At 54.8% G+C, this 21,727-nt stretch overlaps 3 protein-coding genes across 25 annotated transcripts in view; 2 read left to right on the forward strand and 1 right to left on the reverse strand.

Moving 5' to 3' along the window:
* ZNF646 (zinc finger protein 646) overlaps window positions 1-21,727 on the reverse strand; it is a 22,170-nt gene continuing 443 nt past the window's right edge. For 2 of the 17 annotated variants that reach the window (XR_011424648.1, XR_002812213.2), the window contains exons 2-3: window positions 14,438-20,092; window positions 12,719-13,321 (exon numbers count right to left, since the gene is read on the reverse strand). Coding sequence is in view for 12 of the 17 variants with exons in the window: in XM_070231857.1 (XP_070087958.1) it covers window positions 13,200-13,321; window positions 14,661-20,010 (5,472 nt within the window). In the remaining 5 variants the exon portion in view is untranslated. Of the gene's footprint in view, window positions 956-12,718; window positions 13,322-14,437; window positions 20,093-21,184; window positions 21,667-21,727 lie in introns of those variants that run through there. The other 15 variants (XM_070231859.1, XM_014730001.3, XM_070231861.1 and 12 more) reach the window with 14 other exon arrangements.
* Window positions 4,075-6,308, forward strand: VKORC1 (vitamin K epoxide reductase complex subunit 1). Of its 2 annotated transcripts, XM_001500789.5 has the most exons (3): window positions 4,075-4,494; window positions 5,271-5,380; window positions 5,845-6,308. In XM_001500789.5, the coding sequence occupies exons 1-3, from the start codon at window positions 4,322-4,324 to the stop codon at window positions 6,051-6,053; spliced, it is 492 nt and encodes a 163-aa protein (XP_001500839.1). In that variant the 5' UTR covers window positions 4,075-4,321; the 3' UTR covers window positions 6,054-6,308. The 2 variants fall into 2 exon arrangements, with proteins under 2 accessions (XP_001500839.1, XP_003362771.1); XM_003362723.5 differs by lacking the exon at window positions 5,271-5,380 and having other exon boundaries at window positions 4,210-4,494.
* Window positions 7,570-12,794, forward strand: PRSS53 (serine protease 53). 6 transcript variants are annotated; one of them, XM_070231882.1, is made up of 10 exons: window positions 7,570-7,778; window positions 8,833-8,995; window positions 9,292-9,557; window positions 9,697-9,851; window positions 9,986-10,205; window positions 10,940-11,090; window positions 11,178-11,419; window positions 11,501-11,646; window positions 11,884-12,100; window positions 12,409-12,794. In XM_070231882.1, exons 1-10 carry the CDS (start codon window positions 7,721-7,723, stop codon window positions 12,426-12,428), a joined length of 1,638 nt encoding a protein of 545 aa, XP_070087983.1. In that variant the 5' UTR covers window positions 7,570-7,720; the 3' UTR covers window positions 12,429-12,794. The 6 variants fall into 6 exon arrangements, with proteins under 6 accessions (XP_070087983.1, XP_023511364.2, XP_023511365.2 ...); XM_023655596.2 differs by having other exon boundaries at window positions 11,178-11,646; XM_023655597.2 differs by lacking the exon at window positions 11,884-12,100.

Genomic DNA, 21,727 nt, shown 5'->3' on the forward strand with positions numbered 1-21,727 from the left:
GAGAGTGACAAAACTACAACTTTATTTATTTTTTTAAAAAAATATTTAATGTATAATTTGGTAAGCTTTTTAAAAAAAGATTTTATTTTTCCCTTTACTCTCCATTGCCCCCCTGTACATAGTTGTGTATTTTCAGTTGTGGGTCCTTCTAGTTGTGGCATGTGGGATGCCGCCTCAACATGGCTTAGATGAGCAGCACCATGTCTGCGCCCAGGATTTGAACTGGTGAAACCCTGGGCTGCCAATGCAGAGACTGCGAACTTAACCACTTGGCCACGGGGCCAGCCCCCTACAACTTTATTTTTTAAAGGATCACTTCAATTTCTGTGTAGAGAATGAACCTTGGGGTGAGGGACAAGGATATCTGGGAAACAGCGAGGAGGCTACTGCATTTATCTAGGTGGGAGGTGATGATGGCTTGGACCAGAGTGTGGTCTGCATAGATTATGGGGAATGAGAGAGTAGTCCAGGAGGAACGGCTTGGGTGAATGGATGGGCCATGGTTAAAATGGGAAACCCCAGGGGCCGGCCCTGTGGCACAGCAGTTAAGTGTGCACATTCTGCTTCGGCAGCCTGGGGTTCGCCGGTTCAGATCCCGGGTGCGGGCATGGCACCGCTTGGCAAGCCATGCTGTGGTAGGTGTCCCACATACAAAGTAGAGGAAGTTGGGCACGGATGTTGGCTCAGGGCCAGTCTTCCTCCGAAAAAAAGAGGAGGATTGGCAGCGGATGTTAGCTCAGGGCTAATCTTCCTCAAAAAAAAAAAAAAAAAGGGGGGAAACCGCAAAAGAGGAACAGGTTTGGGGAAGGTAAGGGGTTCAGTTTTGGGTGCGTTGCATTGCATCTGATTGACCTGTGAGACATCCAGATGGTGACATCCAAGAGGTGTTTCTGCTTGTGAGGTTTGGATCCCAGTAGAGAGATCTGGGTTCAAGCCAGAACTTGGAAACTGTGACCTGCAGGGAGTAAGAGAAGACGTGGAAGGAAATAATGTTGCTCCATGTGGCAGTCTGTATTTTCCAAAGATGGCCCACCCTACCAGAACTTCTTAAAATACGGCTTTGACACATCTTGCATCAAGAGGTGGAGTTCTATGTTCCTTCCCCTTGGGACTGAGCAGGCTTATAATTACAGTGGAAGGGATACTATATGACTTCTGAAGCTAGATCATAAAAGGTGATACAGCTTCCACATGGCTTCAGTACAGGAGCCCTGGAGCCAAGCACAAGGAGCATTTGTACTGGAGCCCTGAGCTGCCATGTACACAGTCTGACTGCCCTGTATTAATCATCTATTGATGTGTAACAAATTACCCCCAAAACATAGCAGCTCAAAACAAAAACATTTATTATCTCGCACAGTTTTTTGGGTCAGGAAGCTGGGAGCAGCTTAGCTGGGTGGTTCCGGCTCAGGTCTGTCATGAGGGTGCAGTCAAGATGTTGGCCAAAACTACAGTCATCTGAAGACTTGACTGGTGCTAGAGAATTCACTTCCAGCGTGGCTCTCTCACATGCCCAGCAAGTAAATGCTAGTTGTTGGCAGGAGGCCTCAGTTCCTCACTAGATGGACCTCTCTCTTGGGCTGCTTGAGTGTCTTCATAACACGGCAGCTGGCTTCCCCCAGAGTGAGTGATCTAAGAGGGAGCAAGATGGAAGCCACAATATCTTTATGACTTAGCCTCGAAAGTCACACACCATCATTTCTGCATTATCCCATTGGGTCAGGTCAGCCCTGCTCAGTGTGGGAAGAGACCACACAATGGTAAAAGTACCAGGAGATGGAAATCATTGAAGACAGTTTTGGAAGCTGGCTATTGTAGCCTGGAGGCTGCCACGCTGTGAGGAAGCCCAGACTTGCCCCTTCAAAGACACTACACAGATACATAAATAGCTCCTGATACTACAAGAAGAGGGAGAGAGTGGTGCCAGCCCCATGGCTGAGTGGTTAAGTTCATGTGCTCCACTGCAGTGGCCCAGGGTCTCGCTGGTTTGGATCCTGGGCACGGACATGGCACCACTCATCAGGCCACGCTGAGGCAGCGTCCCACATGCCACAACTAGAAGGACGCACAACTAAAATATACAACTATGTACTGGGGGAATTTGAGGAGAAAAAGCAGAAAGAAACCAAAAAAGAAGAAGATTGGCAACAGTTGTTAGCTCAGGTGCCAATCTTTAAAAAAAAAAAGAAGAGAGAGAGTACTGCTAGGTTATCCATCAGCTGCCTCAGTCTGCCATTGTTCCAGGGTTAGCCATCATCTAACTGCAATGATGTGAGCCAGAACTGCCCAGCCAAAATTCTCTTCCCAAATTCCTAATCCATAAAACCTACGAGAGAAAATAAAATGATTGTTACTGTTTTAAGTCATTATTTTTGTGTTGGTTTGTTGAACGGCAATAAATCCTCAATGATTCCCACCTCCTGGTATTCATACCACTCTTTGGTCTCTTCCCACACTGAATAGGGCTGACATGACCCAATAAGATAATTCAGAAATGACAGTGTGTGACTTTCAAGGCTAAGTCATAGAGATATCGTGGTTTCCATCTTTCTCCCTCTTAGTTCACTCATTCTGGGGGGAGCCAGCCATAGACAACAGAAACACTCCAGGAGACTGTGGAAAGAGATGAGAAACAGGCCTAAATCCTAGTCCTCTGTATTAGGTTCCTATTGCTGTAGTTACAACTTACCACAAATTTAATGGCTTAAAACAGCACAAATTTATTATCTTACAGTTCTGTAGTTCAGAAGTCTGACATAGGTCTTACCGGGCTAAAGTCACGATCTCAACAGTTGCTTTCTGGATGCTTTAGGCGAGAATCCATTTCTTTGCCCTTTCTTGCTTCTAGAGGCCACCCACATTCCTTAGCTCATGGCCCCCTTCCTCCATCTTAAAAGCCAGCAACATTGCATCTCTCTGTGCTTTTCTTTCGTACTCACATTTCCCTCTGACTCTCTTCTTCTGCCTCCCTTTTTCACTTTTAAGGACCTTTGTGATTACATTGGACCCATGGGATGATCTCTCTGTTTTAAAATCATCAGATAACTAACCTTAATTCCATCTGCAACCTTAATTCCCATTTGCCATGTAACCTAACATATTCACAGGTCCCAGGATTAGGACATGGCATCTTTGGGGGCTGTTATTCTGCTGACCAGACTGTCTGGAAGAAGAGGAGTGGGTCTGAGAAGGAGCAACCAGAGAGGCAGGAAGGGCAGCAGGAGAGTGAAATATCATAGAAGCCAGAGGAAGAGAGAGTTCCCAGGAAGGAGTGCTAAACGTGACTGATACTGGTGGGAGGTCAAGCATAAGAGCTGAAAAATATCCACTGGATTTAGCATCCTGGTAACACCAGCAGTTAGTTGTCAGGGGAGTGTTGGGGGCAGGAGCTAGTTTATGGTGTGCTGGGCAGCAAGGAAGAAGTGAGGAAGTAGAGACTGGGAGTGTAAAATCTTCCCCAAAACTTGATTGTGAAGGGAGATTTGCTGCTGTTTCTAAAATGGGAAAGAGAAGCAAGTTTCAATGCAGATGGGAAGGAAGGAGAGGTATGGGAGAGATGAGTCATCAATAGATGCCACGTCTGTGAAGGGGAGAGCTCAGCTAGCCTACCAAAGGCTTGGAAAGGAGAGACCGTTGGGTTGACTCAGGCTCAGGTTTTGCAAGGAGGGCGCCACAAGAGAACAGAGGTTAGGATACTGTCAAGAGCGTGGGCGAGGTGATGGAGCCGGGAATTTAAAGTAGAGAAGGAGACAGAGACCGGCCGCAGGAGGCGCTGGTGAGGCAGGAGGAAATGGCTGAGCAGGCTAAGAGGAATGGAGGTTATAGTCCTAATGATATCTGAAATAACAGTTTCAGGGAAAATGCTTTGTTCTTGATCGTATCGCAGTATTCGCTGGATTCCCTGATCCGCTGGCCTCTAAATCTTGGATGTTCCAGCGCTTAGAACAGGGCTTGGCATAGAGTAGGCGCTATACTATACTGTTAGCCATATTAATATAATTTATTAAACTCCGGAGACTCCATTTCCCTTGAGGTATTGCGGCCACCTCGACTACAATTCCCATCATGCCTAGCGGACCACCTGGTCCGTAATAACCCCTGTCCCTTATCTGGTTTTCCAGTTCCGGCGTTCCTCGCTGTTTTCCTGCCTCGCCAGCATGCCTGTCAAGTCCTGGGAACAACCAATTAGGTCAGGGAGTGCGAGACCAGGCAGGCCAATCGTCCAGGCAGAGAGGCGGGAGAGGGCGTGGCCATATCCTGCTCTGCTTCTGCTCCGTGGCGGGTGCCCTTACGGCTGGCGCCTCGGGCGGGACCGGAAGACATGGGCGCTAGCTGGAGGAGCCCGGGATGGGTGCGGCTCGCGCTCTGCCTCGCAGGCCTAATGCTCTCTCTCTACGCACTGCACGTGAAGGCGGCGCGCGCCCGGGACAAGGATTACCGCGCGCTCTGCGACGTGGGCACAGCCATCAGCTGTTCGCGCGTCTTTTCCTCCAGGTGCGCACGCGAGTGGAAAGCTTAGGGGACCGGGCTGCTGGTGGGAGCGTTGCATGGATGCCAGATTGCCAGATGATTCTGGAGTCTGGGATCGGGGTGCCAGTGGAGCGGATGCATGGGGGCCGGACTGCTCTAGGGGGCGTTGCCTGGCGAAACGGGTGTGTTCGAGATAGGAGTGTGGGGCGCGGGCAGATAGTGTTGGTGACTGGGGTTATTCTGGGGTATAGCATGTGGATCCTGATGTCAAGTAGTAATGGTGACCAGGCAGGAGGGGGAGGTGGGGTAGTGTGTAGAGACTACTGAAATGGCTGTGCCTGGGGATAAGGTGGCCAAGTCTGGTTATGCATGAGGGCATAGTTAGTGGGATGAAAGATTACAGAGGAGGGAGTGGATGGCCAGGGAGCTGGAGATTTAGGGGTCCAAGGCAGAGAGATTCTGCCCTGGATTCCCAGTTTCTGCTAACTCTGTAAAGCAAAGTGAACTCTTATACCCACTTTGCCATCTTAAGAATTATTGAAGGTCTAAGATGAAAAGAGGGTCCTATGGGGGAGCCATGTCCAGGCCTGGCCTGAGGATAGGGCGGTGACACGAAATTGTGACCTGGCCAAAGGGAGGCTATGCTAGGAGGTCATCGACCCTTGGACTCACGCGGGGGTTGGGGGAAAGGGGAGGAGGGGAAGGAGGACAACCTAGGTGGCTTTTTGGAAATCACCCTTCCAGGACAGGGCCCAAGGTTTAGGGTTGACACTCCTAACCTGGGCCATCCCCTCCACCAGGTGGGGCCGGGGCTTCGGACTCGTGGAACATGTGTTAGGCCGGGACAGCATCCTCAATCAATCCAACAGCATATTTGGCTGCATCTTCTACACACTACAGCTGTTGTTAGGTGAGGGGCCCTACCCCTTCCCTACAGGCCCCGCCCCTTCGTGACAGGCGCCCTCGCCCCCCTATCCCAAACAGGAGACAGCCAGCTGCTCATCACAGAGCACTGTGGGGGCGGGAACTAACAGGAATCTTTCTATTTGTTTAGTTACTGTCAGAGCCAGAGGGCTCTTAAAGACTTCCTAGGAGCCCAGTTTTGTGGAAAAGACTCCAAGGTTCCTTTCTATGGGGAATCCAAGGATTGCCTGACTCTTCTCATGCAGAGCTCAGCAGGAAAATTCCCTATTTGGGTTCCAGGGGTCATTGAACACATAGGAGAACCAAGGCCTATGTGCGGCCTGTCAGAGCCTCATTTTAGAGACTATTCCTCAGCAGCCCCTGCTGTCTGGGTGGCACCATGAAGTCATGGCAGTGTTCTAGAGGTGGCCAGTCCCTAAAGCCCATGCCTGATCCTTTTCTGCCTTGCAGGTTGCCTGCAGGGCCGCTGGGCATCTACTCTGCTGTTGCTGAGTTCCCTAGTGTCTCTCGCTGGTTCTCTCTACCTGGCCTGGATCCTATTCTTCGTGCTCTATGATTTCTGCATCGTTTGCATCACCACCTATGCCATCAATGTGGGCCTGATGATACTCAGCTTCCGGGAGGTCCAGGGACCCCAAGGCAAGGTTAAGGGGCACTGAGCCCTCATGCCAAGCCAGGCTGACCTCATCTGCTCTGCTTTGGCATGTGAGCCTTGCCAAGGGCGCCATGTCTGGGTCCTCAGAAGAGTCTGCAACCCACCCCCCACCATACTCGCACACAGGACAATGGACCAAAGGTGCCATGATCTTTCCTCCACTCTAGTGCTTCTGGCTGTGTCCCCAAGGGCTGGTTTCCAAAGCTCCTGCTGTTACCCAAGGAGGGAAGGTTCCAAGCAATAAAATTTCTTAAATAAATTGGCCAAGTCTGAGCCATCTGTCTGCCAGGGACCCTCGTGTTGGGGCTTCCCCAATCTTGCCTCCTCTGGGACTAGAAGGATATGAGTCAGAGGAAGAGTGGAGGGCCTGCCTGGGAAGGGTGGTTAGTCCCTTCTCCAACGTGTGGAGTCAGCAAAACCTGGAGTGTCATCAGCCCCCACCCCCAGGAAACAGGCCAGCAGCTCATCCCTGCTTCCCACGGGGGCCAGGCCTCCTCTCCCAGGAGGGCCAAGCACATACTTGCAAAGGCAAACTGCCCTTTTGGTTCTGTGCATGCTTGCTGGGAAGTTCTTCCTAGTCTAACCTTAATCCCTCTGGCTGCCTTATCTACCACCCCAGGCCAATCTTGGCAGCCCTGGAGGGCCAGGAACAGTTTTTGTATTATTTTTCCCTAATTTGTACCGAGCACTTACCCACAGGCCAAGCACTGTTTAAGAACATGACATGTGTTAATTCATAATCCTCATAGCAAGTGTATGAGGTAGGTACTGTTATTACCCCTTTCTTGATGAGGAAACTAAGGTACAGAGAGGCTAAGTAATTTGCCTAAGATCACACAGCTAGTGCTGGGGAGGGTGTTAGGGAGTCCTCAGGATTTGAGTCCACTGGGGCCAGTTGGCTCGCTTCTGTGCTTTTAACCCTAGCCACAGCTGCTTCTGTGTTGGTCAGGGTTCCTGCACAGCCTGGGCTGGCCTGAGTTAGAAGTCAGGAAAAAAAGGATGCACCCTGAGTGTTCTTCCTTCCTACTGAGTCTTCCAATACCTGCCAGAAGTGCAGGGACCACTATAACCCTATTTCCCAGGACGGTGGCAGAGAGGTTCTAAGATTTGCCAGTCTCATAGCCAGCAAGTAGCAGAGTCGTAGCCCCTCGACACCCAGCTCTGCACACACTGATTCTGAAGCAAGATGGGAGAAGCTATGTGAAACCCACTTGGACCTGGGCCTAGCAGAGAGGCAAGGAAGCTGCAAAGTAAGAACTGGGAGCTCCTGCACAATGTGCCCTTCACGGTTCCAGGAGGAGAGTTTCCATGCTGGGAGCAAGTTCATTCTATGCCAGGCTCTGGACTAAGCATTTTCAGATTCAACAATTCTGAGTTTTTCACACAAGGCACAGACAGGCTAACTGTCCGAGGTCACTCAAGTAGTAAGTGAGGGAAATGGGACTTGAACCCAGGCAGTCTGGCCATGGCTGAGGCCCAGAGAGGAGTGGTGGATAGCCCAGGGTCACACAGCCACAGCCCCAGAACTAGGATCTGCTGGCTCCCTTCCAACTCAGGAAAAGCAAGAACATCTGACTCCTAGCCAACTGGGGGCGGAGCAGGGGTGGAGCTAGGAAGACCCAGGTGGCCTCTCAGAACCAGAGCACAGGCGGTAGAGTAGCCTGGAGCAGCATGAAGCAGAGCTGGGGATCAGGGCTGCTCATTCTGGGAGCAGTGGTCCTCACAGAGGGTGAGCTATCTGTTTTGAGTGGGGCAGAAGTGGTATGGTGGGGGTTCATGGGCCACCCTCTGTCCAAGCAGCCCCTGAAGCGTGGTGTGTGTGAGGGAACAGTCTGCCTGTGGCGATGTAACTGTGTCTAGTTCTGTGTGTGGGGAGGTGTATGTGGCCGTCTGGGTCAAAATGGGTGATTTTCTTGGGCTGGATTACAGTCTGTGTCCTCAGAAACTGTCACTGTGCCTGTGTGTGTACCCTCCACCCTGCCTGCCTCTCTACCTCCAGATGGCCCTTAGCCAAGTTCTGGGGCCCTTTGGCATCAGTCTCCCCGTCTTTACATATCTTCCATCTCTCCTGGCTCAGATGTTCAATGGGTGTGTTTGTGTGTGCCTGTGATGGGGAATAGGCAGGGCAGGGGACCCTTTGGCAGAGTTTCTGGCAGTTTCTGGAAAGGTCGGGGAGTCTGAGTCGCCAGAATGGGTGGGGTGTGTCTCAATCTCTTGGAGCCCTCCCCTATTTGGACGTGACACAGGCTTCTAATCCTTCCTTTTAGGCCTCCATGGCTGAGGGCACAATTAAGCTAATGCTCTCCACATACCGAGGCCGCCTCCCTGACTCAAGGTGGGGGCAGAAGTTCTGGGTTCTGAAGCCTGGAGGAGGGTTGGCCTGGTCCCAAGCGGAACCCCAGGCTCTGCTCCTCAGGCCGAGGAGTGCTGAGCACAGCTGAGGCAGAGATTAATTACTGAGTGTACGCTGTGAATAGGTTCCAATAAAAGCTGTTTCTTGATCTCATATAAATATTTTCATTCTGGGAGGGGCTGGTGAGGTAGCCACAGAGTCATAGGCAAGGACCCAGAGCCTTTCCCCCTAAACCTGTCTGTTCCACCCGGGCCAGGCAGGTAAGGTTTCCCCAGGTCTCACCTGAGTCCCCCCTCTTCCTAGGTCTTCAAGCAGCTCAGTGTGGTAAGCTCTGGGCACGTGGGGCTTGGGCCTTACCTGGGTCTAGCTCAGGCCTGGGGTGAGAACAGAGCAGGGACCTGCTGTCACCCTGACCCACTCCTCTCCACAGCGTGTGGGCAGCGCGGCCCTGGCCCCCCTGAGCCTCAGGAGGGCAACACGGTGGCTGGCGAGTGGCCGTGGCAGGCCAGTGTGAGGAGGCAGGGGGTCCACGTCTGCAGTGGGTCCCTCGTGGCAGGCACCTGGGTCCTCACTGCCGCCCACTGCTTTGAAAAGTGAGTCATGGCTGGGGTCAAACAGGGTTTCTGGCTTTGGGGGGTGGAAAATTTGTCCCCAAACCTCGCAAAACTGATCCCTGCCCTTAGAATAACAAAGTACCACTTATTGAGAATATGCCGTAACAAACTTTCATGGTAGAAGCGTTACAGGTGAAAAAACAGACTGGGAGAAGGAAGGACCTTGCCTAAAGCCATGGGCTGATATTTGTCCATCTTTCACCTACCTGTGCTGTCTCCCATGGTGTCACTGTTCTCCTTGCAGTCAACGCCTGGCCTTGTCCCTCCCCTTCCAGGGCAGCAATGACAGAACTGAACTCCTGGTCAGTTGTCCTGGGTTCTCTGCAGCGTGAGGGGCTGAGCCCAGGGGCTGAAGAGGTGGGGGTGACTGCTCTGCAGTTGCCCAGGGCCTATAACCACTACAGCCAGGGCTCAGACCTGGCCCTGCTGCAGCTTGCCCACCCCGTGGCCCACACACCCCTCTGCTTGCCCCAACCTGCCCATCGCTTCCCCTTTGGGACCTCTTGCTGGGCCACTGGCTGGGATCAGGACACCAGTGATGGTAAGTGCTGTCCCAGACTGAAGCCCAGAGGCACTCTGCTTGCCCAAGGTCATCCAGCCTGAATTGCCAACTGTCCCTGCTCCCAGTCTCCCCTGCTCCCCAGAGCCTAGACTCCAGCCCCAACCCCCTCTTTTGCCAGCTCCCAGGACCCTACGGAATCTGCGCCTGCGTTTAATCAGCCGCCCCACGTGTAACTGTCTCTACAACCGGCTGCACCAGCGGCTGCTGGCCAGCCCAGCCCGGCCTGGGATGCTGTGTGGGGGTGCCCAGCCTGGGGTGCAGGGGCCCTGTCAGGTCTGAGGGGGAGGAGGCCTAGCCTTGGGCTGAGCACTCGATCCACAGGGATGGGTGGAAGGGCCGCAGTGGAAGGGCCTTAGCCTAGGGCTGGGGCTCAGGTGTCTGTCTTTGACTCCACTGCCTGGCTCCAGGGAGATTCTGGGGGCCCTGTGCTGTGCCGCGAGCCTGATGGACACTGGGTTCAGGCTGGGATCATCAGCTTCGCATCAAACTGTGCCCAGGAAGACACTCCTGTGTTGCTGACCGACATGGCTGCTCACAGCTCCTGGCTGCAGGCCCGAGCTCAAGGGGCAGCCTTCCTGGCCCAGAACCCAGAGACGCTAGAGATCAGTGATGAGGATAGCTGTGTAGGTATGAACAGGGGGTGTGAGGAGTGGGATGTGTGGGGACACCCAGGCCTGCATGAGAACTCCTGGGCAGCAGGTGGAAGTCACAGTGAAACAAATTTCAGCTCGGAATACAGAATTGATACAGGGCACCCATACACTGTTAGGGGCTAACTAGGGGGGTTTTAAGGCCCATTTCAGCCCCTAGGATGAGAACAGCCCCATTTAAGGGCTGAGAGGCACAGATGCTTCAGAACTTTATGGGCTGGGAGTTTAGGTAAGAAGAGGGGTCTCTGAGGTCTGGCTGAGATTGGACAGGGCAGGGCTCCCACTCAGAAATCTGGCATTAAGTGACTAACATGTAAATTGCATGCAAAATAATTCCTGAGACGGAAGTTATGTCTCGATGGTAAGAGAAGCACTAGTGAGCCAAGAATTCTGGGACCAGTCCAAGCCCAGAGGGATGCAGACAGGTGGCGTAGGGAAGTGATGAGCAGGCCACTCCCATGAGACTCGGCCATCAGTTAAAAGCTTAAGCCCTGGCCTTTGAATCCCAAATTTGCTACTTGCCTGTGGTTCCTAAGCTAGAAAGTCACTTAACTTCTCTGGGACTTTGGTTACCTTTGGTAACAAGGGTAACAAAATTCAACTTAAAAAGGATGTTGTGAGGATTTGATAGTGCGTAGGAAGCACTTAGCACAGGCCTGGCACACAGTGAGCACGTATCAAGAAGGCAAATGATGTAATCGTCTGTTTCAGCCTGTGGCTCCTTGAGGAGAGAAAGTCCCCAGGCAGGAGCTCCCTCCCAATGGCCCTGGGATGCCAGGCTGATTCACCAAGGGAAGCTGGCTTGTGGCGGAGCCCTGATATCAGAGGAGGTGGTGCTGACTGCTGCCCACTGCTTCATTGGGTGAGCCCTATCTCCCTCACTTTTGTGCCCCCCCCACCCTTGCTGGCAGCCCTGCCACCCAAAGCTGTTAACACTGCTTCTGCACAGGCGCCAGACCCCAGAGGAATGGAGTGTAGGGCTGGGGTCTGGACCAGAGGAGTGGGGCCTGAAGCAACTCATCCTGCATGGGGCTTATACCCACCCAGAGGGGGGCTATGATGTGGCCCTCCTGCTGCTGGCCCAGCCTGTGACACTGGGCCCCAGCCTGCGGCCCCTCTGCCTGCCCTACACTGACCACCGCCTGCCTGATGGGGAACGTGGCTGGGTCCTGGGGCTGGCCCAAGGAGCAGGTATGTCAGACAGGACCACCAGCAGCTGTCCATCTAGCCTAGAGGCCGCTGGGGCAGCTGGGTCTTTTCCTTTCCCTACAGGCACCAGCTCCCCTCAGGCAGTGCCTGTGACCCTCTTGGGGCCCAGGGCCTGCAGCCGGCTGCATACAACCCTTGGGAGCCATGGCATCACCATTCTGCCAGGGATGGTGTGTACCAGTGTGGTGGGTGAGCCGCCCCACTGTGAGGTGAGCCCCAGTCCCCCAAACCTCACCCTACAGACTCTTTAAGTGTCCTCACCCTGCAACTCATGAACGGACCTTCTGCCAGGCTTGGCCTCAGCACCTGCCTCTCACTTGGAACTCAGCCTTTCTGCTGAATGGCTCCCAAACAGCCAGAGCCTCAGCCCAGCCCCTAGCCCCTTCTGTCCCCAACAGCTGCCTGGGGGAAAAGGAAGTCACCAAGTGTCACCTGACCCCTGACAGGGCCTATCTGGGGCACCACTGGTGCATGAGGTGAGGGGCACATGGTTCCTGGCTGGGCTACACAGCTTTGGAGATGCCTGTCAAGGCCCTGCAAGGCCTGCGGTCTTCACGGCGCTCCCCGCCTATGAGAAGTGGGTCAGCAGTTTGGACTGGCAGGTCTACTTCGCTGAGGAGCCGGAGCCAGAGGCTGACACTGGAAGCTGCCTGGCCAACAGGAGTATGTGGCCCTGGGACCTCCCTGCCAACACTTCCCTCTCCAGACCCCTTCTCTCTCAATCTAGGAAAAGACCTGTTCTGACCCACCTGTAGGTGCCCTGGGTGGGGTCAACAGTGGACAGACCCATTTGGATTCAAATTCTGGTTGTTTGTCATTGTGTGACTTAGAGCAGGTCTCTCAGCCTCTTCGAACCTCAATTTTCTCATCTGTCATAGGGGATAAGTAACACCTCCGTCCTCTTCCTTCAAGGGAGGGAGGAAGGTTGTGAGGATGAGACCAACCCTATACCTCCTTCCTCTCGCTGACAGGCCAACCAGCTGGCTGTTGACAGGTGGCTCTGGGATGCTGCAAACACAGTGAGGCAATTCCTGCATCACTGCCCCTTGCCCTCTCCCAGTCCCCCCACCCACATGATCCTAGGCACTTGGGGCAGGCCCAACAGCCCAGGGGGCTCTGGGAAGGAGCTTGCCTGGACCGGCAGCTGCCCCCACTCCCCACCCTGCAGGACAGGGAGATGTCACCTGTGGAAGATCCCCGACACCCAGCTCTGCTGTCCAATGCAGGCATCCCCAGCTTTCCGTATTCTTCATCCCCTCGGATACAATCACACCAGCCATGAACTTTGAAAATTTCTCTTTTTGGGGGGAGCAATTTTCCTTTTTTCCAAAACTTAAATAAATTGTTACAAAATAGACTTTAGAAAATAAGTTACAAATTGTAGCAAAAGGCTCCCCTTCCACAGGCAACATTCCCACTGTGGCTGTCTCTGAATCTGCCTCTCCCTGGTATTGGAATCTGGTTGGCAAGGGTGGCCCAGCATCACGCCAGAGCCTGGCACCGGCTTTCTTGCGGGGCTGGTCATAGAGAAGAGCATGGTGACAAAGGCTGGAGGAAGGAGTCCTTCAAGGACCGGAACATGAAGAACACCTCACCCCCTCCTTGGGAAAGAAGCCAGATCTGGGTCCTCTTCGCAGGGGGAGAGGAGAGAAGAGATGGGGATGCCCAAACTACTCCTGAGCAAAACATGGAAATCAAGCCTTTCCCTGCAACACATACCCCCACCCCCCACCCCACATTCTGATCTTTGGAGACTTGAAGTTCAGAGGGAGAAGCTGAGGTCTGCAGGCCACTTGGGGGAAGGGTCCAGGAGTAGGGTCGTTGGGGTGGGTGGAAGAGGCAATGACAAGTCCCCTCCTCCCATCGCTGGTGCCTTTGGGGCTCCTGGGGAGAGAGAGAGGAGGTCACTGACTGGGGGTGGCAAACCCCACAGAGCTTGTACACCCCCCTCCCTAGCCCTGCAGGCCATTCCCCCGGCCCATGGCTCCAGAGGCCTGTAGGAGAACTCCCAATTATTTCCTCAGACCTGGCTAACTGGCTCCTTGCTCATTTCCTTTGAGGTCACAAGAAATCTTTGATCCTGAAAGCCATCTCATCAGCCCTCTCAGAGGAATCTCACCCACCATTCCCTCTTTCCCTGACAGTCTCAGGTCAAGGGTCCACCATCTCAAGGACACCAACCCTTGGTGGCCACTAAATGGAATGGGTCCTGAGAGAAAGGCTACAGATCTCTAGAGGAGGTGGAGAGCTTGAGCCTGGGGCTTGCTGAGTAAACAAGCTGTCTCACTCCTCCACAGCCTCATTCTCTAGCAGGGCTGGGTGGAGGTGACTTTCCATGGAGATTCCCCCGATAGAGGATGGGAGATAGGAGTTAATGACTGTTGTTACTACAGTTGAGCCTAGCTTCAAAGAAACAATTATCTATGACTCAGTCCTCCAGTTAAAGGTGTGCTGATGGAGAGGGGGGTGTGCAGGTGGAAAGAGTGGTTTGGTTGGATCCTAAAAAGCAGATCCACAGCAGAGAGAGAGGAAAAGGATTGAATAGTCAGAAGGGAAGAGATGTGGGGCAATACTGGTAGGAAAGGATCAAAAGTCTAGTTACCAAGAAAAGAGGAGAGGGAGCAGAGATAAGATGCAGGCCAAGAAGGCCAGGGAGCTAGAAGCCAACCAGTGACCCAGTGTCCCTGGCCAAGTCAGCACTGAAGCCACAAAGCAGTCCAGTCTGGGGGTGCCTCCCATGCCCCTTTCCTCATTCCCTGGGTCCCTGCCTACTCGAGGAAAGAGCAGAACTTAAATGATCTTTTTCTCTGGAAATCATTACTGGCTGGATCAGGAAGTTTCCCAGATATAGTAGCCAGATGGTACCCAGCTACCTCCCCTCCTAAAACAAAAAGACCATTCCTCTTTGGCTCCAGCACAGCAAAGGAGCCCAAACAGCTGCCTCTGCCCCTGACCACTCCCTGCCCCACCCCACCCCACCCCACCATGCTATCTATTTACCTGACGCAGGGGTTCAGATCTCAGCCACTCAAAAGGCAGCATCCTCAAACCAGTTTCTTCACTCCGTATCCAAGCCCCTAGCCACCTCTTGGAATCCATGTGACCCTCTTCTCTCACTCCTTGCTCCTCCACCCACATTTGGGCCAGATTTTGCCCTCCACTGTGTGCCTACCTGCTCTGGGACCCTTTGATCCTCTGCCCAAGCCCATTCATGCCCCCGTACCAGAGCTGGCCACTGTCCATTCCTCCTGGTGCTGCTGCCGGTGCTGCAGGAAGCTGATGCGGCGGCGGAAGTGGCGGGGACAGTGGGGGCAGGTGAAGGGCCCCTCCCGGGGTGCATGGACTCGCCCATGGCCCTCCAGCCGAGCAGCTGTCCGGAACGCCTTGCCACAGATGCTGCAGCGGTGACGCTTTGGGTCCGTGTGGGTCCTGCCATGGTTCTTAAGGGACAGCAGGTTAGGTAGAAGCTTGGGGCAGAGGGAACAGGGATAGAGTCCAGTGGTGTGGGCCTTCTGGTGGTTCAGGAGGCTACCAGCATGGCGGTAGGAACGCCCACACTGGGCACAGCGGAAGGGCCGCTCTTCATCTTCAGCCGCTGTGGCCTTTACTCCTTGCCCTCCATTAGCTCTCCCAGCATTCTCTCCTGGAGGCCTGGGGGCTTCTGATGGGGCCTTCTGGGTTTTTCCTTGGACAGGGAGATCCACCTCATCCTCCACAGTCCCAGCTTTGGGACCTCTGGCCTCCTCTATCTGAGGTGGCACTTGACTGATGCCCCTAGCATGAGTCTGCAGGTGGCTGGTTAGTTCATGGTGGTGCTGAAAGGCCTTGCCACAGTCAGGGCAGGCAAAGGTCTGGGCAGCTATGTGGTTACGGCTGTGGCTCTTAGTGGTCACAGGATCCAAGAACTCCTTGGAGCAGAGCAGACAATAGCGGTGGTCTGTCTTGTAGGTGTTGTAGTGGTTCAAGGGGCCTTCCGACCGCCAGTAGGTCTTGCCACAATGGCTGCAGGAAAAGGGATGGCTCTCTGGCTGGAGCTGAGGTATGCTATCTCCATTGTCCCAGCTATCCACGTGACTCAGACTAGGTCCATTGGGCTGGCTGTTGCCAAGGGGGCAAGAAGTCCTGGAAACACTGTCCCCTGACTTGTCTTCTGGCTTGGCCAGTACATGACCCTGAGGAACCCAATCTCCATCATGATTCACCTGTCCACTGTCCCCTTGCAACCCATCTGCTATCCCCATGCCCCAAGATACTGGCTCTGTGGCTTCTGAACCTACTGCCCTAATGGGGCTCTGACTCTGCTCTCCTGGCCTCGTGTCTCCATCCTCCAGCTGGGGTACTGGCTCAGTACCACCCAATCTGTTCTCTAGTCCCTGGTCATCAACCAGGTTTCCCTCACTGTGCTCTGTGCCACTTGAGCCTCCCCGACCACTTTTGGTCTGCTCCTCATGCTCTCGCAGGTGCCGCTCCAGAGGTCCCCGGCCAGGGAAGCCCCGGCCACAGAGGGCACAGCGCACAGCTGCCCGCCGGGATCGCCCTGCACGCCGCCGCCGGCTCTCTGAATGCAGCCTCTGGTGGTCCTTCAGGGCCATGCGATTGGAGTAGGTCTTGGGGCAGGTGGGACAGCTATACTGGCCTGTCTCATGGCTGCGCCGGTGGTTCAGGAGGCTGCCAGCATGGCGGTAGGTCCGTCCACACTGCCCACACCGGAAGGGCCGATCTTCCAGAGTCAGCTTTCGGGTGCCCCCACCCCCACCCCGCTGAAGGTGGACCCGCTGGTGGCTGGCCAGCTGTTTCTGCAGGCGGAAGGCCTTCCCACACTCGCTGCAGCGGAAACGCCGGGGATCTGCATGGATGCGCCTGTGGTTCTTGAGGGACATTAGGTTTGAGAAACCTTTGGAGCAGGCCTGGCAGCCAAAGTGGCCAGTCTGGTGGCTCTGCCGGTGATTGATGAGGCTGCCAGCATGCTTGTATGACCGGCCACACACCTCGCAGCTGAAGGGCCGCTCAGAGCTGGCCTCAGTCTGGCAGCCCTTCTCTGCAGTCTCCAACCTTGGCTCCATCTCTTCCCCCTTCACAGTGGTCTCCTCCCATGCCTCTTCTTTCACTCTCGCCACCTCCTCCAGGGGCTCCACTTTAAGTTTTTCCTGGAACTTCCCCACTTCTGCCTGCGCCAGCCCGTCCTCTCCCATGTTCTGGGGCTCACTGCTGCCTCCTGCCTCTGGGATGGGCCCCACCTGGGGCTCTGAGCCTTTGCAGCGTGGGTGGTTTCGCAGATGATTACGGTAGGCAGCCAGGTTGGGGTAGCAGCGGGAGCAGACAGGGCAGATGAAGTCTCCAGTCTGGTGGATCTTGCGGTGGTTCACAAGACTGCCCCCATGGCGGTAGGTCTTGCCACACTGGTTGCAGCGGAAGGGGCGGGGCTGGGCCTCCAGAGAACTTTCCTCACCCTGCATGCAAAGGCCATCTGTAACCACAGCACTTATTCCCTCTCCAGACTTTGTGTCTCCACCCTCCCCAGAAAGAGAGGTCACTGTGCTCTCAAAGACACTGTCTACAACCATTCCCGTGGCATCACCTGACTCTCCCAAGTGGCTGGGAGCCTTGTCTGTGGTGTTCCCAGAACTCTGACTTTGGTGATGACGCTCCAGGCTTCCCAGGTCATCATACGTCTGACCACAGCAGCCACAGATGTGCCCATAACCAGCTCCATCCAGCGCCTCCACCTCTCGCTGCAGCTGATTCAACAACTCTGCTTCCGAAAGCTGCAGTGGGGGGCTCTGAGTGGAGGCTGCCTCTGCTGCTCCTTCCTCTTCTCCCTCCTCCTCTGAGCCCTCAGTCATGCCAGAAGAGGCATGAGCCTGGCGCCGGTGAAGCTTGTAGCCAGCCCGCCCAGGGAAGATCATGCCACAGAGGCAGCAGAGGAAAGGCTGTGCCGAGGCTGCCTCCCCGGGCCCGTGGTTCTGGAAGTGGCTGCGCAGGGCAGGCAGAGAGTCGAACTCCTTCGGGCAGAGGGAGCACTGATAGATGCCTGGTGGGTGGCAGGGCCCATGGCTCAGCAGGCCGGTGGCATGGGGGAAAGAATGCCCACAGTCAGAACATGTGTGGGAGACCTCAGCCTGCCAGCTAGTGACAGCTTCAGCAGAATGGGAAGGGGAGCTGAGCTGGCCAGTGGCTGGTTTCTGGTCTTCGTCCACTCCAGTGAGGCCATCACAGAAGTGAGTCCCATTTCTTTCCTCATTGACTGGGACGTCCAAGTTGTCAAGGAAACAGGCCTCCTTCCTTTCCAGTCCTTCCTCAGTGCCTCTTCTCTCTCTATCACCCTGGATATCACCCTGGAAACAGGCCTCATCCCTCTCAAGCCCACACTTGTCTCTTTCAGTTTCAGCCTGCAAATAGCCCCCATCACCTTCCAAGTTGCCTTCAGCTCTACTACATCTTTCCCCTAAAGGGTCATGGGGGCAGTCCAGGCCCTCACTGTCTCCCACCAACTCCTCGGCCCAGTTCCCGCCTGACAGGAATTTGGCTTCTCCCCCACCACCAGCACTGCCAGCCCGCCTGCGGTGCCGCCTGCTCCGCCGTCGACTATGGCGTCGCAAATGGTTCTTCATGGCAGCCATGGTATGGAAGTGCTTGGCACAGGCCCCACAACTGAAGTCTCCTGTCTGGTGGGTCTGCCTGTGGTTGATAAGGCTGCCAGAGTGGCGATAGCTCTTTCCACAGTCTCGGCAGGCAAATGCCCGAGGTGGTGATACCCTGGTCCCTGACCTGTTGTTTTCCTCTTCCCCATGGGTCCGTACGTGATGTTCAAGGCTCTCAGAGTCTTCAAAGAGCATCCCACACACGCTACATATCTGTGGTGCTGTCCTATCTGCTGCTGGGGGGACATCAGTGCCCTCTTCTTGTTTGCACACATGTTCCTGGTCTGTACGTGTGGTTGCCTCTGCTCCCACTGGGTCAGGCGGGAGCTCCACCTTGAGGTGGCTGGGGGGACCCTCGTTCCCTGGGCCTGTGCTGCGGCGAGCAGCCTTGCAATGTACCCGCACGTGGTTGCGCAGGGCCATAAGGTTAGGGTACTTGCGGGGACAGAGTGAGCACTGGTACTCTCCTGTCCGATGGCTGTGGCGGTGGTTCACTAGGCTCCCCCGGTGGCGGTAAGCCCGACCACACTCATTGCACTTATACGGGCGGTGGTCCAGGGTGGTAGTGGGGACCTCCTTCTCTTTGTGGGTGTTCTCAGCCAGGGGCAGGGGAGCTAGCAGCACTGATGGCTGCCCATCTTCCCCAGCTCCTTGCCGGGGTCTGTGATGAGCCCGCACATGGTTTTTGAGGGCAGCTGCATTAAACAGCTGCTTGGAACAGATGGAGCAGGGGTAGACACCTGTCTGGTGGCTCTTGCGATGGTTGATGAGGCTCCCAGCATGGCGGTAAGTACGGCCACAGTCACCACAGCGGAAAGGCCGGTACTCCTCTAGACCACTGTCCTCCAGCTCTCCAGAGGTGCTGAGCTCCCCGGAGCCATTCAGCATCTGTGTAGTGGGGAGTTGGTCCTGGCTGCTCTCATCTGTGTGCCCATTGGTGGTGGGCATCCCTTTTTCTTCCCACAGCCGTTCCTGCCTTTCTCCCTCATGGGATAGCTGGTGTTCCAGAAGCTCTCGGGGGAGCCGGAAGGCACGGGGGCAGTGGGGACACTGGTATGGCCGATATTGGGCATGGAGTCGGGAATGGTTTTTCAGGGCCATGAGGTTAGAGAACTCCTTGAAGCAGATGGCACAAGGGTAGATGCCCAGGGTATGGCTCTGGCGGTGGTTGGTGAGACTCCCGGCATGCTTGTAGGTCTTGCCACATTGACTGCACTTGTACCGACGTTCTTCCTCAGGAGGGGACTGGGTAGGCTCCTGGCCCCCTGTGAAATTCACTACTGATTCAGCCAAATACTGTTCCAAATTGCTCAGAAGGCTGCTGGCTGGGGTGGGGAGCGGTGGGGCTCTAGCAGAGTTCGTAGTGGGCCCCGAGCCCTCTGCATCCTCCTCAGGATCTGGCTGGCTTTCCCAGACTTCTCTTTGTCTGGTAGGTGGATCTTCCCAAGTGCCCAGAGCTGCCCTGGGATCAGGCCCAGACTCACAGCCAGATGTCTCTTCAGTATGTTTTTTCTGGTTTTCCCAGCCTTCCCTAGGGCCAAGCCTCTGGCCCCAGGAGTCAGGGGACACTGTCTCCCCCTGGAGGCATGCAGTGGCTTCCTTCAGGCGGGGGGGCCTGCGTCTGCGGCGGCCCTCAGGAGCATGAGTTCTCATGTGGCTCTTGAGGGCCATGGGATTGGTAAAGTCCTTGCCACAGGTGGTACAGGGGAAAAGGCCAGTCTCGTGGGTCCGGCGATGGTTGACCAGGCTCCCTGGGTGACGGTAACCCCGCCCACACTGCTGACAGCGGTAGGGCCGAGGGATGCTGTCAGCCTCCTCATTATCCTGGTTGGAAGATGGATGGAGCAGTTCACGGTGCCGTGACAGTTCTGGGAGGCTAGGAAAGTGGCGCTGACAGTCAGAGCAGCTGAGTGAGGTGGGCAAGTCCTCCATGGGGCAGTGTGGCAGACACCTGGAGGTTCAGGAAGAGCAAGCAGGTGGCAGCAGCATCTTCCTCTGATGGAGGGGCCAAGGCCTAGAAAGAGGGGGCAGTGGTCAGAAGGAAAGCCTGAATTAACTCTATGAGCAACAAGTTTACCAGGGGTCACAGAGAGGTTCCCCAAGCAGCAATGCCCAGAGATCTGCTTTCTACTGGATCTACTCAGGAAGCACCATCATTTAAGGCCTCCCTGCACACAAGTTCCCCAAATAGGGGGGCTCCCCTAGGTCTAATGCATCCCTAGAGGTACAGATAAGGAAACTAAAGTCTAGAGGGATGACACCCGCCTCTGGTCACAGACCTATTATCATGTTCTTCAGACCAAGTCCAAAAAGTCTTACTGTCCCTAACCTTCTGCTCTCTCTAATTCTGAAACAAACCAATCTACCTCCCGTGACATCATGAAAGGAAACCTAAGCCTTTTCTAGGACCTTCAATAAAATAAGTCCAATCCTTTCTCCTTCATCCCTCAGCTAAACAGAGTAACCCAGAGGCACTGAAAAAGCAGCCTCTTTCTCCAGTTGACAGCTGAGGGCTGGAGAGGTGAGGTTCGAGGCCTCCTTCAGAGAAAGGGCTGGCTTGTTCTCCCACCTCCCCTATTCCGTTCAGGGTCACAAAGTCTGATTTCTAAAAGTCTCTCTGGGCCACTTCCTTCACCTACTTCCCCTGAACCCAAACTATCTTCTACCTTGGAAATTCCTTCCTATTTCAGGTTGTTCTTCACCCCCTACCCTTTGCTTTCCCATGCCTCCTTCACTTTATCCTCCTCATCCCTTCTCATTTCTTCTTCTACTTCCTTTCACAATACTGAGGATGACAGCAACACATGCTAACTGAGCATTCCCATGTGCCAGGCACTGTGCTAAGTGAAGAATATTCACTGTATCATTTAATCCTCACAACACACTGCAACACCTGTTATTCCGGTATACACACGAGCAAACACGCTGACTCAAGCAATCTTGTTTCCAAAATCCTTGCTCTCTTCATTGCAGGCCCCCCCCACCACATGCCTCCTACAGCACCTCGGCGTTCTCTGACTCTGATTCTTCACTCCCACGGGACCTCAATACAACTCCTATCTCCGACTCTAAACCCCCTCATTGAACCTGCTCCCCGAATTCTCACCTCACAAAGCCCTTAGCTCAAGAGTCACGTCTCCTAATCAACCCTCAATGAGGTCCTCTCGCCTCACTCATCTCCTCAGCCAATTTGCTCTTAGGACCCCTACCTCACACGGGTGGCCCCTTCTCGTTCCCGCCGCGGGTGCGTCCGTTGGGGACCGCGAACGGGAGCGCGCCTGCGCACTGGGACCCTCACCCTAACCGCATCCGCGCGCCCCAAAGGGTGGCTAAGGGTTGCTCTCGCGCTCGCACACACGTACACTCAGCTAGGGCTCCTGAGGTGGGAGGAGAGAGAAAGAGGAAAAGGAGAAGGGGGAGAAGGAAGGAGGTAGAGGAAAGAGGGCGCAGCTAACACGACCAAGGAGTATACCCCGAGCTCCGCGAACACTTCCTATTGTTACTAGGAAACAGGAAGTGTCCTAGCCGCAAAAGCTTCCCCGCGAAACATCCGCCTTGAGAACACTTCCTGCCCCGCCTCCAAGGAACCGGTCTACAAAGACACACTTCCGGCGGTAGCGGAGAAGCAGCTCAAACGCTACTCTGACCC

Source organism: Equus caballus, chromosome 13 (assembly GCF_041296265.1).
Source record: "Equus caballus isolate H_3958 breed thoroughbred chromosome 13, TB-T2T, whole genome shotgun sequence".
Classification (NCBI taxonomy): Eukaryota; Metazoa; Chordata; class Mammalia; order Perissodactyla; family Equidae; genus Equus; species Equus caballus.

Bases quoted from the DNA above. Each gene is read 5' to 3' on its own strand.
- PRSS53 (XM_023655593.2), top strand. From the start codon at position 7,721: ATGAAGCAGAGCTGGGGATCAGGGCTGCTCATTCTGGGAGCAGTGGTC. The intron at 9,558-9,696 runs GTAAGTGCTGTC...CTCTTTTGCCAG, and splicing joins GGATCAGGACACCAGTGATG to CTCCCAGGACCCTACGGAAT. The intron at 11,647-12,408 runs GTGAGCCCCAGT...TCTCGCTGACAG, and splicing joins GTGAGCCGCCCCACTGTGAG to GCCAACCAGCTGGCTGTTGA.
- VKORC1 (XM_001500789.5), top strand. From the start codon at position 4,322: ATGGGCGCTAGCTGGAGGAGCCCGGGATGGGTGCGGCTCGCGCTCTGC. The intron at 4,495-5,270 runs GTGCGCACGCGA...CCCCTCCACCAG, and splicing joins TCGCGCGTCTTTTCCTCCAG to GTGGGGCCGGGGCTTCGGAC. The intron at 5,381-5,844 runs GTGAGGGGCCCT...TCTGCCTTGCAG, and splicing joins CACACTACAGCTGTTGTTAG to GTTGCCTGCAGGGCCGCTGG.